Source organism: Octopus bimaculoides, chromosome 6, assembly GCF_046866305.1.
Source record: "Octopus bimaculoides isolate indiv1 chromosome 6, ASM4686630v1, whole genome shotgun sequence".
NCBI lineage: Eukaryota > Metazoa > Mollusca > Cephalopoda > Octopoda > Octopodidae > Octopus > Octopus bimaculoides.
Window position 1 is genome coordinate 42501 of NC_142933.1, and position 15437 is coordinate 57937.

The window sequence follows — 15437 nt, forward strand, 5'->3', positions numbered from 1 at the left end:
TGTGGCATTACTAAGAAGAAATAACTTAGCTAACTGCAGAAGGGGAAAATAAAGCACTAGTAGTGAATGAGGCAGAAGTATATATCTATATATATATATAAAATGTATAGTTTTAGGGAAAATAACCAAGTTTCAAGAACTCATCGATGAAAATCCACCATCACATATAGAAAAATTAACAATCAAAAGCACAATAAATGAGTAGAATATAAAACAAAGATAAAGATAATAAAGATAATAAGATAAAGATAATATAATAATTATCTTTATCTTATGATATTTACTTTGTTTTATATTCTACTCATTCATTGTGCTTTTAATTGTTAATTTTTCTATATGTGATGGTGGATTTTCATCGATGAGTTCTTGAAACTTGGTTATTTTCCCTAAAACTATATATTTTATATATATTTTAATCTATAAAGCTCAATTTAATTTTGTTTTTTTATAAATTGATTTTAATTGAGTTTTTACCTGTAATTTTGGATTTTGTCCCTAATATTATATATATATCATCATCGTTTAACGTCCGCTTTCCATGCTAGCATGGGTTGGACGATTTGACTGAGGACTGGTGAAACCGGATGGCAACACCAGGCTCCAGTCTGATTTGGCAGAGTTTCTACAGCTGGATGCCCTTCCTAACGCCAACCACTCAGAGAGTGTAGTATATATGTATATATATATGTATACATACACATACACACATATATAAAAGACACAGGTTGTGTGCCATCAAAATTCAGCGTTGTCATGTGCCCCTTGTGCTGTGGCATCTACAAACTCCGTAATGGGCCAAGAGTAGCTGGTCAATACGGAGTCGGTAACGCAGTCAATCAAGTGTCGATGGATGGAGTTGTAGAAGTCAATGATGACATCTGAGGGCTGAGAGGGGAGAGAGAGAGAGAGAGAGAAAGGGAGAGAGAGAGAGAGAGAGAGAGGGGGAGAGAGAGAGAGAGAGAGAGGGAGAGAGAGAGAGAGAGAGGGAGAGAGAGAGAGAGAGAGAGAGGAGAGAGAGAGAGAGAGAGAGGCTTTCGATGAAACATTCAGGACACACAAATGTTCAGAGAAAAATAGAAAGATGGATTTAGAGGTGAACTGGTTCACACATTAACATATAGACACACACAAGCAACTACACAGGTTACCAAGACACACATACACACACAATTGACAGGCCACATACATAGATATAGGCAAACACACACACACACACACACACACATACAGAATAACACCTAAAGTCACACATACTTTCACAAACATAGATGCATATATACACACTGAGAGTTTCACACACACACACACACACACACACACACACACACACAAATACATACAGACACAATCATACAGTCACACACATTTGCTTATACATTCACCCACACAATCACTCCCATGAACACACACACATACTATCACCCACATACAAAGCCCTTAACATACCCAGTGATCCCCCCCACACACACACGCTGCCCTAATTAAAGAGTCCTTACCTGCTGCAGGTAACCCTCGGCAGAGCGCAGTCCCCTGTTATACAGCAGGGGACCATAAAACTGAGAAGCTAGGAAGTCCTCAATGAAATCCTTCAGGTATTTCTTCTCCAGATTTGGTTGACAGGGGCGGTGGGTGGCCAACCACCTGAGACAGTTGGAGAGCTGCAAAGGAACAGAGGAGGGCATGGTGTAGCTAGGACTACAATATCAAATGTATAGTAGTTAGTATTAGTGGCTATAATTGTTATTTGGCCTCGGCTCAGTCATGTATGTTTCCAACCTCCAAGCGGGAGACTTAGCTGCTCTTTCCAGCACCAGGTAGAAGGACACTGCTATGCCAGCTACCGACCATGTAGAGGCACACTTGATCACCAACGCTGTCCCCCCCCACACACACACACAGCGTTACCATAACAATTTACCTGCTGTTGCCATGTTTCTTTGAAACCCAGGGTTAAATAGCAACGTCTTTAAATGGGAGTAAAATTGATTACAGAAGACAGAACTACTTCCAACCTTAACCCTAACCGCAACAACACTACTACATCAACCATAACAACACTACCACATCAACTACTACCCCCACCACCTACATACTACCACACAAACCACCACCCCTCATACTACCACACAAACAACAATACTTACAGAAAACCAGATTCAACATATCGCAGTTAAGGTTACAGAATCGAGTGGTGTTTTCTATGGAGTGGTGGTCACAGCTGGACTGTCCACACTGTACAAGTAGTAGTAGTAGTAATGTTGTGCTTTTTATAGAATGATGGTCACAGTTGGGTTGTCCACACTGCAGCAGCTACTGTAGCAGTAGCAGTAGTGGTAATGACAGTATGTGCTGCAGTAAAGCAGTCGTCGAAGCTAAGGTGATAGTAGCACTGGTTGTGGTGATGATGACAATACAATCCTTTCAATAGTGATGGTCACGGGTAAATCCACACAGATCTGTGTTACAGTATGAGTCGCGGTATAGCAGTGGTAACAGTAGAGGTGTATTGGTAGTGGTGTTGGTGCTAGTGCAATGTGGTGACCACAACAGCTATACTATGTACTAAACTATACCGTTTTCTTAAAATCCTGTAATAGTAGTAGTAGTAGCAGCGACGGTATTGGCGGGAGTAGTGCAGTGTCGGTAGTGGTACTAGTGGTGTTTCTAGTCACAGACCACGAATGTGTGGGTGGGACAGAAACAATGCAGTGCGGGTTGTAGTAGCAGTAGAAATGTTGGTATTGGTAGTAGCAGAAGCGGTGATAGCGGTAGCGGTGTTAGTAACGGCTTCGGAGGTAGTAGCGGTGTTGGTAGTGTTGGTGGTAGTGTTTATGTGGTGGTTTTCACTGACAAACATGAAAGCTATGACACAGTGTATAGGATGTAGTAGAGGGTGGTAAGTTTAAAGTGGTTAGTTCCCGTGTAGCAGTATATGTTGTTGTAGTAGAAGTAGTAGTAGGATAAACGTGTTGGTGTGCCTTGATGAATTAGTGTTGTAGTTTGTGCTGTAGTGCTAGTGGTAGTAGTGTGGTTGTGGCGGTGGTGTAGAGGTAGTAGTAGTAGTAGATGATACAGTACAGCTGTAGTAGTCGTGTTTACGTTGGTATAAGCGCCAGTGCTGGTGGTGGTCGTCGCAGATATTGATACTGCAGCCCAAACTGCAACAGTAGTTTAGCCCTAGGCCTGTCGTGGAGCGCGTAAGCAGACAGTTCTTATCCTATTTACGATTAAAAAAAGCGGTTCCAAAAGCGACCATCCCGTGGAGGAGAGGACGACAGAGATATCCTTCGTTTCTTTCTTGGTTTCTAAAGGCAAAACACCCGAGATTCGGCTGCTATTTTTAGCAGACAACCACATCCGACCACGTAAATATGTCGTGTAATAATAAGAGTGGCGGCGAAGGCGGCGGCGGCGGAGGGAGAAGGAAGGGGAAGGTGGTAGTAGTAGTAGTAGTAGTAGTAGTAGTAGTACAGGCAGTAGGCTGATAGTAGTAACAGTAGTGGTGGTGGTGGTAGTGGTATTTATACATGGAATACGATGCTGACATTTTAGATGATGATGATGTTGATGGCGGCAGGGGTGGCGATGGTGATGACGATTACGACGACGACGACGACGACGATGATGGTGGCGATGGCGGTGGAAGTGTTTTTTTTTTGTTTGTTTTACGACGTGGAACATTCTGGAACAGAATTAAATGGGGAAAAACTGATATTTTTGATGACGACGACGATGATGATGATAGCGATGATGCTGTAGTAGTAGTAGTAGTGGTGGTGGTGGTGGTACTTTTACGCCATGGAATTCTAGAAACTCGTCTGACGACGATGACGATGATGATGATGATGGCGGTGGTGGTAATTGTTTAGCCGCAGGTCAGTCCCGATCTGGCAGCGAGACCTACGATCAAAGATGTTCCATCTGTGACCATCCCATCTATTATTGAGACAGTGTATCTAGGACTACATCATCTAATGTGCAGCAGGGAGCCCAGAACCACATTATCGAAATTGTATAGAATTAGTGGCTATAGTTGTTGTTTAACCCCAGGTCAGTCCTGATCCAGACAGACCTATGATCAAAGATGTTCCAGATGTGACCATCCCATCTTTTATTCAGGCATAGTGTATCTAAGACTACATTTTATCTAATGTACAGGGAGCCCAGAACCACATTGTCTAACATAGAAATAGCTGCCACATTACCTTCTATCTTCAACACTTGATGTAAATTTTGGCTGCTATTTCTAGCTGTTAAGCAACCACATAGAGACTCTATGGAATGATGGAGAACAACAGTAGGTGTGGTGGTGTTGGTGGTAGTAATTAATTGTTTATGTTGGACCCTTGACGCCATCAGAAGTCGAGGAACCTCATTGACACATGCAGCATGGCTTGGGGATCTCGTTAGAGCAGAACCTGTTCTTCTCAATTCCTGAACACAGTTGATTTCCGATGTGGTGGGGGGGGGGGGGGTAGAAGAAAGGGAGGGAGTGAAAGAGAGAGAAAGAGAAAGAGAAAGGAGAGAGAAGACTTGGCCCCATTATTGGTCCCCCATAAAGATGAAAGGCAAAATTGGCGTCAATGGGAATTGAACTCAGAGCCGGAGAGTCAGTATCAAAACTACAAGGCAATCAACTCCTATTTGGCACCCTAAGGATTATTTGTTGGTCATTGTTGACACTGACAAAGGACATCACAGGGTCAGGCTGTGGTCAATCAGTCCGATGCATGTTCTGAAGGCTTTTGCTGCAGGTCAGCCATCGGTGGTCAACTGGCATTGAGGGCAACAAGTTGGTTCTCAACTTGTGTAGTTTGCATTTTGTATCCCTGGCATTCATGTTCTGTTCATAAAACGCGTCACCTCTGTTGGTACAGCTTTGCCAGACTGGGGTAGTCTTGTCCTTGCGTTTCCCAGGTGTCAGCGTCGATCTCTGAGATCCCCAGTGAAGCCTTGTGTGTATCCTTGAAGCACTTTTTCTGTCCACTTTGCAAGCAACTTGCTTTCTGCCAATTCCCTGTAAACGAGTCTCTTGGGGGTGTCACATGTCAGCCATTCGAACAAGGTGGCTTGCTCACCAGACTTGCATTTTCCTCAGCAGATCAGCTGGGGAGAGGACCTTGTCCTACGAGATGATTTTCATACACCCACGTGTCAACCCGGATCCAAAGGAAGGAGCTAATAGGCTGTTACAGACATACTCAGCACTGACCTTGCTGTTCCTAATAACAAAAACAGCCATTAGCTAATGAGGTTAATTATGTAATTCCTGTCATTTGTTAATTAATATAACATTCCGTATTTACCGAACACTTTGCTCTGAAGCAGATCGTTTCTATTATGCAAAAGGGGAGTGGCTGTGTGATAAGAAGCTGGCTTCCCAACCGCATGGTTTCGGGTTCAGTCCCACTGCATGGCACCTTGGGCAAGTGTCTTTTACTAAAGCCTTGAGCCAACCAAAGCTTTCTGAGTAGATTTGGTAAACAGAAACTGAAAGAAGCCCATATATGTATATAATATATATATATCATAATCATCATCATCATCGTTTAACGTCCGCTTTCCATGCTAGCATGGGTTGGACGATTTGACTGAGGACTGGTGAAACCGGATGGCAACACCAGGCTCCAATCTAATTTGGCAGAGTTTCTACAGCTGGATGCCCTTCCTAACGCCAACCACTCAGAGAGTGTAGTGGGTGCTTTTACATGTCACCCGCACGAAAACGGCCACGCTCGAAATGGTGTCTTTTATGTGCCACCCGCACAAGAGCCAGTCCAGGGGCACTGGCAATGATCTCGCTTGAAAATTCTATGAAGGCTAGTCAGGCGGTACTGGCAACGGCCACGCTCAAAATAGTGCATCTCATGTGCCACCCGCACAAGAGCCAGTCCAGGGGCACTCGCAACGATCTTACTTGGCTTGCCGGGTCTTCTCACACACAGCACATTTCCAAAGGTTTTGGTCAGTAGTCATCGCCTCGGTGAGGCCCAATGTTCGAAGGTCTTGCCTCGCCACCTCAGCCCAGGTCTTCCTGGGCCTACCTCTTCCACGGGTTCCCTCAACTGTTAGGGTGTGGAACCTTTTCACGCAGCTATCCTCATCCATCCTCACCACATGTCCATACCAGCGCAATCGACTCTCTTGCACACCACAACTGATGCTTCTTATGTTCAGCTTTTCTCTCAAGATACTTACACTCTGACGGGTATGCACACTCACATTACACATCCAACGGAGAATACTGGCTTCATTCCTTGCAAGCTTACGCATGTCCTCAGCAGTCACAGCCCATGTTTCACTGCCATGTAGCATGGCTGTTCGTACACATGCGTCATACAGTGTGCCTTTTACTCTGAGTGAGAGTCCCTTTGTCGCCAGCAGAGGTAAGAGCTCTCTAAACTTTGCCCAGGCTATTCTTATTCTAGCAGCTACACTTTCAGCGCACCCACCCCCACTACTAACTTGGTCACCCAGATAGCGGAAGCTATCGACTACCTCTAGTTTTTCTCCCTGGAATGAGATAGAAGTTGTTTCCTGTTTGTTTACAGTGTTTATTGCACCTGAACATCTGCCACATACAAAAACTAACTTCCTAGTTAACCTGCCTTTGATATTGCTGCACCTCTTATGTGTCCATAGCTTGCACCGGGTACATCTTATAGAGTTACTACCTACTCCTTTTCTACATACTGAGCAGGGCCATCTACCTGAAGGGGTTTGTGTTTTATCTACCTTCCTACTTATTAGGATTTTGGTTTTAGCTAGGTTGACTCTAAGGCCCTTCGATTCTAGTCCTTGCTTCCACACCTGAAACTTCTCCTCTAGTTCTGATAGTGACTCCGCAATTAGTGCAAGGTCATCAGCATAGAGGAGCTCCCAGGGGCAACCTGTCTTGAATTCCTCTGTGATCGCCTGGAGGACTATGAAAAATAGGAGGGGGCTGAGGACGGAACCTTGGTGGACCCCTACCTCTACCTGGAATTCATTGCTGTACTCATTTCCAACCCTCACCTTACTGGCAGCATCTCTGTACATGGCTCGCACAGCTCTCACTAACCATTCTTCTATCCCAAGTTTCCTCATTGACCACCAGATAAGCTTTCTCCATGTCAACAAAAGCCAGGTACAGAGGTTTATCCTTGGCTAGGTATTTCTCCTGCTGCTGTCTTACTAGAAATATGGCATCAGTAGTGCTTTTACCTGGCACGAACCCAAACTGCATCTCATCTAAATTGATTCGCTCCCTAATTAGTTGGGCTATGACCCTCTCCGTAACTTTCATAACCTGATCTAACAGCTTGATGTTTCTGTAATTATTTGTATCTAAAGCGTCACCTTTACCTTTGTAGCAGTTGACTATGGTGCTGCTACACCAGTCATTGGGTATGACTCCTTCGTGTATTACCTGGTTCGTAATACGGGTGACTAGGCTATAGCCAACACTGCCAGATATTTTGAGCATCTCTGCAGTGATTCCTGATGGGCCGGGGGCTTTCCCTGTCTTCATACTCTTAATTTCTTTATCTACCCTGGTACTATCAACTCGGATAGCTGGTCCCTCTGTTGGGTCGACATACGCTAGGCTCTCTTTCTCCCATTCATTCTCTTTATTAACCAATCTACCACTTTATTAAGCAATCTATCACTATTCTCTCTCCTACACTGTCTTGCAACACGAAATACCTCAAGTCTTTGGTCCTCACGGCGCAGAACATTGGCAAATATTTTCTTATCTGCTTCCCCTCTGGCTAAATAAACCTGTCACCTAGCTTCCCTTCTGGCAGATTGGTACAATCCCAATACATACATATATACATATATAAGAGAGTAAGGTGTGATTTGAGGGAGATTTGGTTGCTATTTCTAGCAGTTCTAGCTACCACGTAGAGGCCTCCCTCATTGGCTCATACATACATATATACATAAATAAGAGAGTAGGGTGTGATTTGAGGGAGATTTGGTTGCTATTTCTAGCAGGTCCAGCTACCACGTAGAGGTCTCCCTCATTGGCTCATACATACATATATACATAGATAAGAGAGTAGGGTGTGATTTGAGGGAGATTTGGTTGCTATTTCTAGCATGTCTAGCTACCATGTAGAGGCCTCCCTCATTGGCTCATACATATATACATAGATAAGACAGTAGGATGTGATTTTGAGAAAAATTAAAGTTATTATTCACAGCACAGGCACCATGTAGGTTGTGTGAAGTAAAGAAATACAACATGAAATTCTATCCCTGTGGTCATGTTGTGATTTGTGGGGAATGCTTTTCCAAAATTCCTCTGAAATGATGTCTAGGGTGCCAACTACTTATAAGAATCCCACGTTGGCACCTACATCAGAAAGGAAACCATAGCAAGTTGAGACTCCAAAGATTGAAGAGAAGCAAGTTCAAACAGTGGCAGTTGAGACTCCAACGTGTATGGAGGAGGTCCTGACGACATCACAGACAGTTGAATCTGCAAAGGTTGAGGACAAGAAAGTACAGGTTCTATCCCAGTAAGTTGGTTCTCAAAACCTGGAAGAGAAGCATCTCCTGAAGGTGGCACATCAGTTAGGAAGTAATTGGTAGCAAGCTGGTATTTTCTTAGGAATTAAAACTATTGACCTGGAAATTATCAAGCATAACTATCCCTTCGACATTGTAAGACAGAGCTACCAAATTCTATGCAAATGGTTTCTAAGTTGTAATCCAAAAAAACGGATACACAAATCACTTTAAGAAACTGAGTGTTTCACTGCATTTGAATGTCTATCATTAGACAGAAGTGGGGTCTGTGTAAATGTTGCTACTCTTTAGTCTCAGGCGCAACTTCACTAAACAGAGACCCATGATTAAATTCCTTCAGCCAGAAGGAATTCTTAAATGTAAAGAACCCAGAGCCACATGGCCCAATACGTTCTTCTTTAAGATGGCAAATTGTGAATTGAAGAGGGTTCACCAATTAAATCCATCAGACCTCTACCATATTGAGACTCCTTTAATACTTTGGCTCCCTTATTTGGGATTAACCTTTGAAGTATTCAAAAAAGATTTATCACGTTTTACAACATTACCCCTCAGCAGACTGAGAGTCGATAGTAAAACAAACAAAGAAGATGGCACCCTACCAAAACTGTGACTCCTAAGGACCTGCCTTCATTGACCCCCACCAACAACTGCATCACTTTCTTGGCTTCATTTTTTTACCAATGTTTCATCTTTCACTGCCCTAGATTTCTGCCTCGACTTAGCAAATTTTATCCAGCAATGTTTAAGGAAGATGATTCTGGCTGTTTCTGATTGACTCAGGTCTGATCTTTCGCTGCTGGGAAATACTTTCCTTACAGCATCTTGTCATCACGATGCAAGCAGATCCCTTTTTCCAGTTGCTACGACAACCTTCACCTCATTTGCTACACCATAGACCAGGTAGGAAAAATTCCTGGCAAGGGTGGGGCACTGGTGAATTTAGACCAGTCTACAGCATTCGATACGGTTGACCATCGGTATCTGGTGGGGGTCAGACTGGGCTCGACTTTCCATGGCTGGATCAATGCTATGTATATCATTGATCGAATCAGTCGTCCAGGTGAACGGTCTCTTCTCAAAACAATTCGCAATCAAGCATTAAATTTGCCAGGGCTGCCCCCTGTTGCTGCTTCTGCATGTATTAGCCCTTGAGCCACTGCTGCGGAGGTTGGGGATGGTGGGGGAAGACCGCATGATCTACGTTATGGTAAGGGAGCAACTGCATATGTGGATGAAGTCACCATCCTCGTGTCTGATGAAGGGCAGCGACCTCGTGAAGAAGACCCCATTCAAAAAAATATGAAGCAGTGGCAGGGGCAAAAGTCAACCAGCCTAAATCAGTCGGGCTTGCAACTTGGCACCTGCAGGGGCAGGTCAATGCCTCCCAACAGCATCGTTTGACGAAAGGCCCCCTTAAAATGCTCAGGGTCTGCTTTGGAAACAGGTAAATCAAATTCTTCTGCATTGCAATTTCAGTTGATTCCAATACATTTGCCGTGACATCTCTACTGGTTTTACCAGACTCTTTTCGTGCCAGAGAAACAGAGTAATCCATGAATGTATGTCCTGGTCAAACAAAACGATTGCTAATACACACTGCTGGCATGTTCCAAAGCCCCGTCGGTGGGAATTGTGCCACCGACGGAGGAAGTTGTAACCTCGAACAAATGGAGGAACAATATTTGGTTTTCTCCGGAAGGTGAGAGGAGGCGTTGGGAGAGCTTTTTTACCGGGCTTGTCAAGGGAGGAGACATAGCCTGAATGGACTCCTTCCCTGAGGACATATTGTGCTTCCGATCGTGGCACTGTTGGAGTGCTAAGTGGCGCTTTGGGTCGGAAGATTGTAAGATGATGAGTGCCTCATACTGAAGGGGCATGTGGCCCATGAGAAGAGTTGTAAGAGGCAGGTGCTTCATTTTAAGGACATGGTGTCGTCTGCAATAAGAGGCTTAGTACCTCATTGTAAGGAGCTTGAGTCCAATAAGAAACTGTGCTAAGAGGTTTATTGCCTCAAATATGTAAATTATAAAAGAACAATGTTTTAGAGAAGCAGAGTTCGGTGGGTGACTTCTGCCTTCTCCCATTAATATCATCGTGTTCATCATTCATCTCATCAATGTCTTTGTCCAGCCCGCAGCTACTCCACCTATGTACGGCTTTCATAGCCAATATAATGAAATAAAGTAGCTCATTTTCATTATCATTCATTTTTATCATAAGTTTTTGTTTTTTTTCTAATTGTTATATGTCCCCACTGGCCCCCTTGTGGGTAATAAAGAAATCACTCCTCATTCGTTAGGTCCTTGTTATATAGGACCTTATAAAATATTTTCAAGAACAGAAAAGACAATCATATTAGATGCTGAAGGAAAACTAAAAACAGAAAATGTGGATAGAGTCAAGAAGGCTTTTGTCAAATCCATCCAGAATTCAAGAACATGAAAATATAATTGTAAAAAGAAACCAAAAACATGTGATCTCAATATGAAATTAAAACAATAGCATCGAGGCTATCAAATGGACAGGCCACAAACGCAAGAATGAAAGAAACCAAGCTACTGCGTCTAATTTTATCTGGTGACCACTGTGTGGCCATCCGTGCCACTGACAGAAGAATCAGCTGAGGCAAAGCCTAAAATTGACCGACATCAATCCCAAAGCCTGGGACATTGAAGCTGAGGAAAGGCTGTGGTGGTACCAACTGCCCTACAGAAACAGATATTACATGAATTTCGTAGTGGACACCTGGGAATGTCGAGAATCAAAGCTTTGACAAGGAGTTACGCGTCTTGGCCGAGTTTAAATTAGACAATATAATAATTACTGCCTTAACGCAATTTATGAAATTCATAAAAGCATTGTCTCTGTTGTATCAACTAAACTCGAACAGATGCACTGAAAATAGATGCATTTGATGCATAAAACTTCGATTGTTTTCTGCATTTTACATACACACCTGAAGCAGGTGAGAATAAATCTGTAAGGCATTTTTTTTTTTCTTCTAGTTTAAAATGAGACATTGCTGGCATGATTTCGTTATATCTATAACGCATAAATACATAAAAACAGACACAGACCGGAGTCGTCGTTGAAAAATGATGAAAGAAATAAGACAAATGAAAAGATGATAGGAGGTTGAGGCAAGGGCGAGGTTTTGGTAGATTAAATGAACTGTGAAGAAGAGACTCTTGGAAATCTTCATTTAAAATGCCAGAATGTATTCTTGTTTTGTTTTGGTTCTTCTTTTTTTCAGTATAAGTTATTTACGGATTATAAACACTCCTCTGCTTGTCACAAAAGCGTCTGTGTTGTGGTATGAAGGGGAAATTAAGGAACAGGAGGGTTGACATTAAAAAAACAAGGAGAAATGAGCTTTTCTTCTTACCTGTCGACAATCTGGAGGGGAAGGTTTTCTTCTCTTCGTTGCAAACACGTTCGGTTTCCATGACACCCAGTTGCCCTCTGACCTCTTCCACTCACCATTACGCATGCTCTGATCCTCACTTCCGTAACGGACACCTGACAAAACCAAAATATTCTCTCACTTACGCCTTAATTACAACTTCTGCTCAAATATTTCGTGTTTACATTTGCTGTCTCTGACAATTTTTTAGCTATGAGCGATTAGATTGTTATCATTTCCCCTGTTAATGAATAAACCATTGGAATAAGAGATCCCTTACTTGAGCAATAGGTAAGGGTTAAAGACATGAATAGGATCTAGAAGTAAATAAAAAAAATCATCAAATATATATACATCGCACCAATGCTAGCTTGGAAAACAGATATAAAAATGATTGGCATACATATGTACGTCTATGGATATGTATATGTGTGTGTGTGTGTGTGTGTGTGTGTGTGTGTGTGTGTGTGTGTGTGTGTGAAGGCGTGTGACCTAGTGGTTAGGGTGTTGCACTCACAGTGGCTAGATTGTGGGTTCAATTCCCATACTTGAGCAGTACATTGTATTCTTGAGCAAAACACCTTATTTCATATTGCTGCAGTCCACTCAATTATAAATAGATTTCCCAGCAATGGACTATCTTTCTGATCAGGGGGAACAGACGTTAGTCTGTTTGCATAGCCAGTGGGGTGCACGTTCTTGCGGCGCCGACGTGTCGTTGTCAGGTAGAGAGAGACAACAGGGTAACCAAATGATTAGGAGATGAAAGGGGGAGGGGTTAAGTGTTATCCCGGAAAAAGTGAAGTTTAATGGGTCTGACTGAGTTAAGGGCACCTGTGAACTTGATAGGAAGAACGCGGATTCCTTCAATAAAATATAAATAATATATGAGTATATGCATATGTACGTACATGTATGTACATACCTTCATCTACCAGAAATTGAACACTGGCCATAAAGTCGGGGACCAAAAATCGCACGCTGGCCATAAAGTCATAGACAAAAAATTGTACACTGGCCATGTAGTCGGGGACAAAAAATTGTACACTGGGCATAAAGTCGGGGACCAAATATTGCACACTGGCAATAAAGACGGGCACCAAAAATTGAACACTGGCAAAAAGTCGGGGTCCAATAATTGAACACTGGCCATAAAGTCGGGGACGAATAATTGCACACTGGCCATGAAGACGGGGACCAAAAATTGAACACTGGCAAAAAGTCGGGGTCCAATAATTGAACACTAGCCATAAAGTCGGGGACCAAAAATTGAACACTGGCAAAAAGTCGGGGTCCAATAATTGAACACTAGCCATAAAGTCGGGGACCAAAAATCGCATACTGGCCAAAAAGTCGGGGACCAAAAAATTGCACACTGGCCATATAGACAGGGACCAAAAATCGCACAGTGGCCATAAAAACGGGGACCAAAAATTGAACACTGGCCATAAAGACAGGGACCAAAAATCGCACACTGGCAATAAAGACGGGGACCAAAATTTGAACACTGGCCATGAAGTCGGGGACCAAAAATTGAACACTGGCAGTAAAGTCGGGGACCAAAAATTGAACACTGGCCATAAAGTCGGGGACGAATAATTGAGCACTGGCCATAAAGTCGGGGACCAAAAATTGAACACTGGCCATAAAGTCGGGGACCAAAAATGAACACTGGCCATAAAATGGGGGATCAAAAATCGCACACTGGCCATAAAGTCGGGGATCAAAAAATTGCACACTGGCCATATAGACGGGGACCAAAAATCGCACACAGGCCATAAGGTCGGGGATCAAAAATTGCACACTGGCCATAAAAACGTGGACCAAAAATTGCACACTGGCCATAAAGACGGGGACCAAAAATCGCAAGGTGGCCCAAATAACGGGGACCAAAAATTGAACGCTGGCCATAAAGACGGGGACCAAAAATTGAACGCTGGCCATAAAATGGGGGATCAACAATCGCACACTGTCCATAAAGTCGGGGACCAGAAATTCAACACTGGCGATAAAGTCGGGGACGAATAATTGCACACTGGCCATAAAGACGGGGACCAAAAATTGAACACTGGCCATAAAGTCGGGGACCAAAAATTGAACACTGGCCATATAGGCGGGGACCAAAAATCGCACACTGGCCATAAAGTCGGGGACCAATAATTGCACACTGGCCATAAAAATGGGGACCAAAAATTGAACACTGGCCATAAAGTCGGGGACCAAAAATCGCACAGTGGCCATAAAAACGGGGACCAGAAATTGAACACTAGCCATAAAGTCGGAGACGAATAATTGCACACTGGCCATATAGACGGGGACCAAAAATCGCACACAGGCCATAAAGTCGGGGACCAATAATTGCATACTGGCCATAAAAACGTGGACCAAAAAAGAACACTGGCCATAAAGACGGGGACTAAAAATCGCAAGGTGGCCATAAAAAGGTGGACCAAAAATTGAACACTGGCCATAAAATGGGGGATAAAAAATCGCACACTGGCCATAAAGTCGGGGACCGAAAAATTGCACACTGGCCATATAGACGGGGACCAAAAATCGCACACTGGCCATAAAGTCGGGGAATAAAATTCGGACACTGGCCATAAAGTCGGGGACCACAAATTCAACACATGCCATAAAGTCGTGGACCAAAAATTGAACACTGGCCATAAAATCGGGGACCAAAATCGTACAGTGGCCATAAAGACGGTGACCTAAAATTAAACACTGGCTATAAAGACGGGGACCAAAAATTGAACACTGGCCATAAAGTCGGGGACCAAAAATGAACACTGGCCATAAAATGGGGGATCAAAAATCGCACACTGGCCATAAAGTCGGGGATCAAAAAATTGCACACTGGCCATATAGACGGGGACCAAAAATCGCACACAGGCCATAAAGTCGGGGATCAAAAATTGCACACTGGCCATAAAAACGTGGACCAAAAATTGCACACTGGCCATAAAGACGGGGACCAAAAATCGCAAGGTGGCCCAAATAACGGGGACCAAAAATTGAACGCTGGCCATAAAGACGGGGACCAAAAATTGAACGCTGGCCATAAAATGGGGGATCAACAATCGCACACTGTCCATAAAGTCGGGGACCAGAAATTCAACACTGGCGATAAAGTCGGGGACGAATAATTGCACACTGGCCATAAAGACGGGGACCAAAAATTGAACACTGGCCATAAAGTCGGGGACCAAAAATTGAACACTGGCCATATAGGCGGGGACCAAAAATCGCACACTGGCCATAAAGTCGGGGACCAATAATTGCACACTGGCCATAAAAATGGGGACCAAAAATTGAACACTGGCCATAAAGTCGGGGACCAAAAATCGCACAGTGGCCATAAAAACGGGGACCAGAAATTGAACACTAGCCATAAAGTCGGAGACGAATAATTGCACACTGGCCATATAGACGGGGACCAAAAATCGCACACAGGCCATAAAGTCGGGGACCAATAATTGCATACTGGCCATAAAAACGTGGACCAAAAAAG

The 15437-nt window shown here is 43.5% G+C and overlaps 1 protein-coding gene across 5 annotated transcripts in view; it reads right to left on the reverse strand.

Annotated features, from left to right (window-relative positions):
- The window catches only part of LOC149134901 (germinal-center associated nuclear protein-like), a 26728-nt gene extending 14383 nt beyond the window's left edge, over window positions 1–12345 (reverse strand). Inside the window, exons 1-3 of one of the 5 annotated variants that reach the window (XM_089353310.1) lie at window positions 11906–12345; window positions 1497–1658; window positions 492–885 (exon numbers count right to left, since the gene is read on the reverse strand). In XM_089353310.1, coding sequence (XP_089209436.1) covers window positions 736–885; window positions 1497–1658; window positions 11906–12010 — 417 coding nt within the window. In that variant the 5' untranslated portion in view covers window positions 12011–12345 and the 3' untranslated portion in view covers window positions 492–735. Of the gene's footprint in view, window positions 1–491; window positions 886–1496; window positions 1659–2144; window positions 5096–11905 lie in introns of those variants that run through there. The other 4 variants (XM_089353306.1, XM_089353305.1, XM_089353308.1 and 1 more) reach the window with 4 other exon arrangements.
- Between the last annotated feature and the right edge of the window lie 3092 nt (window positions 12346–15437).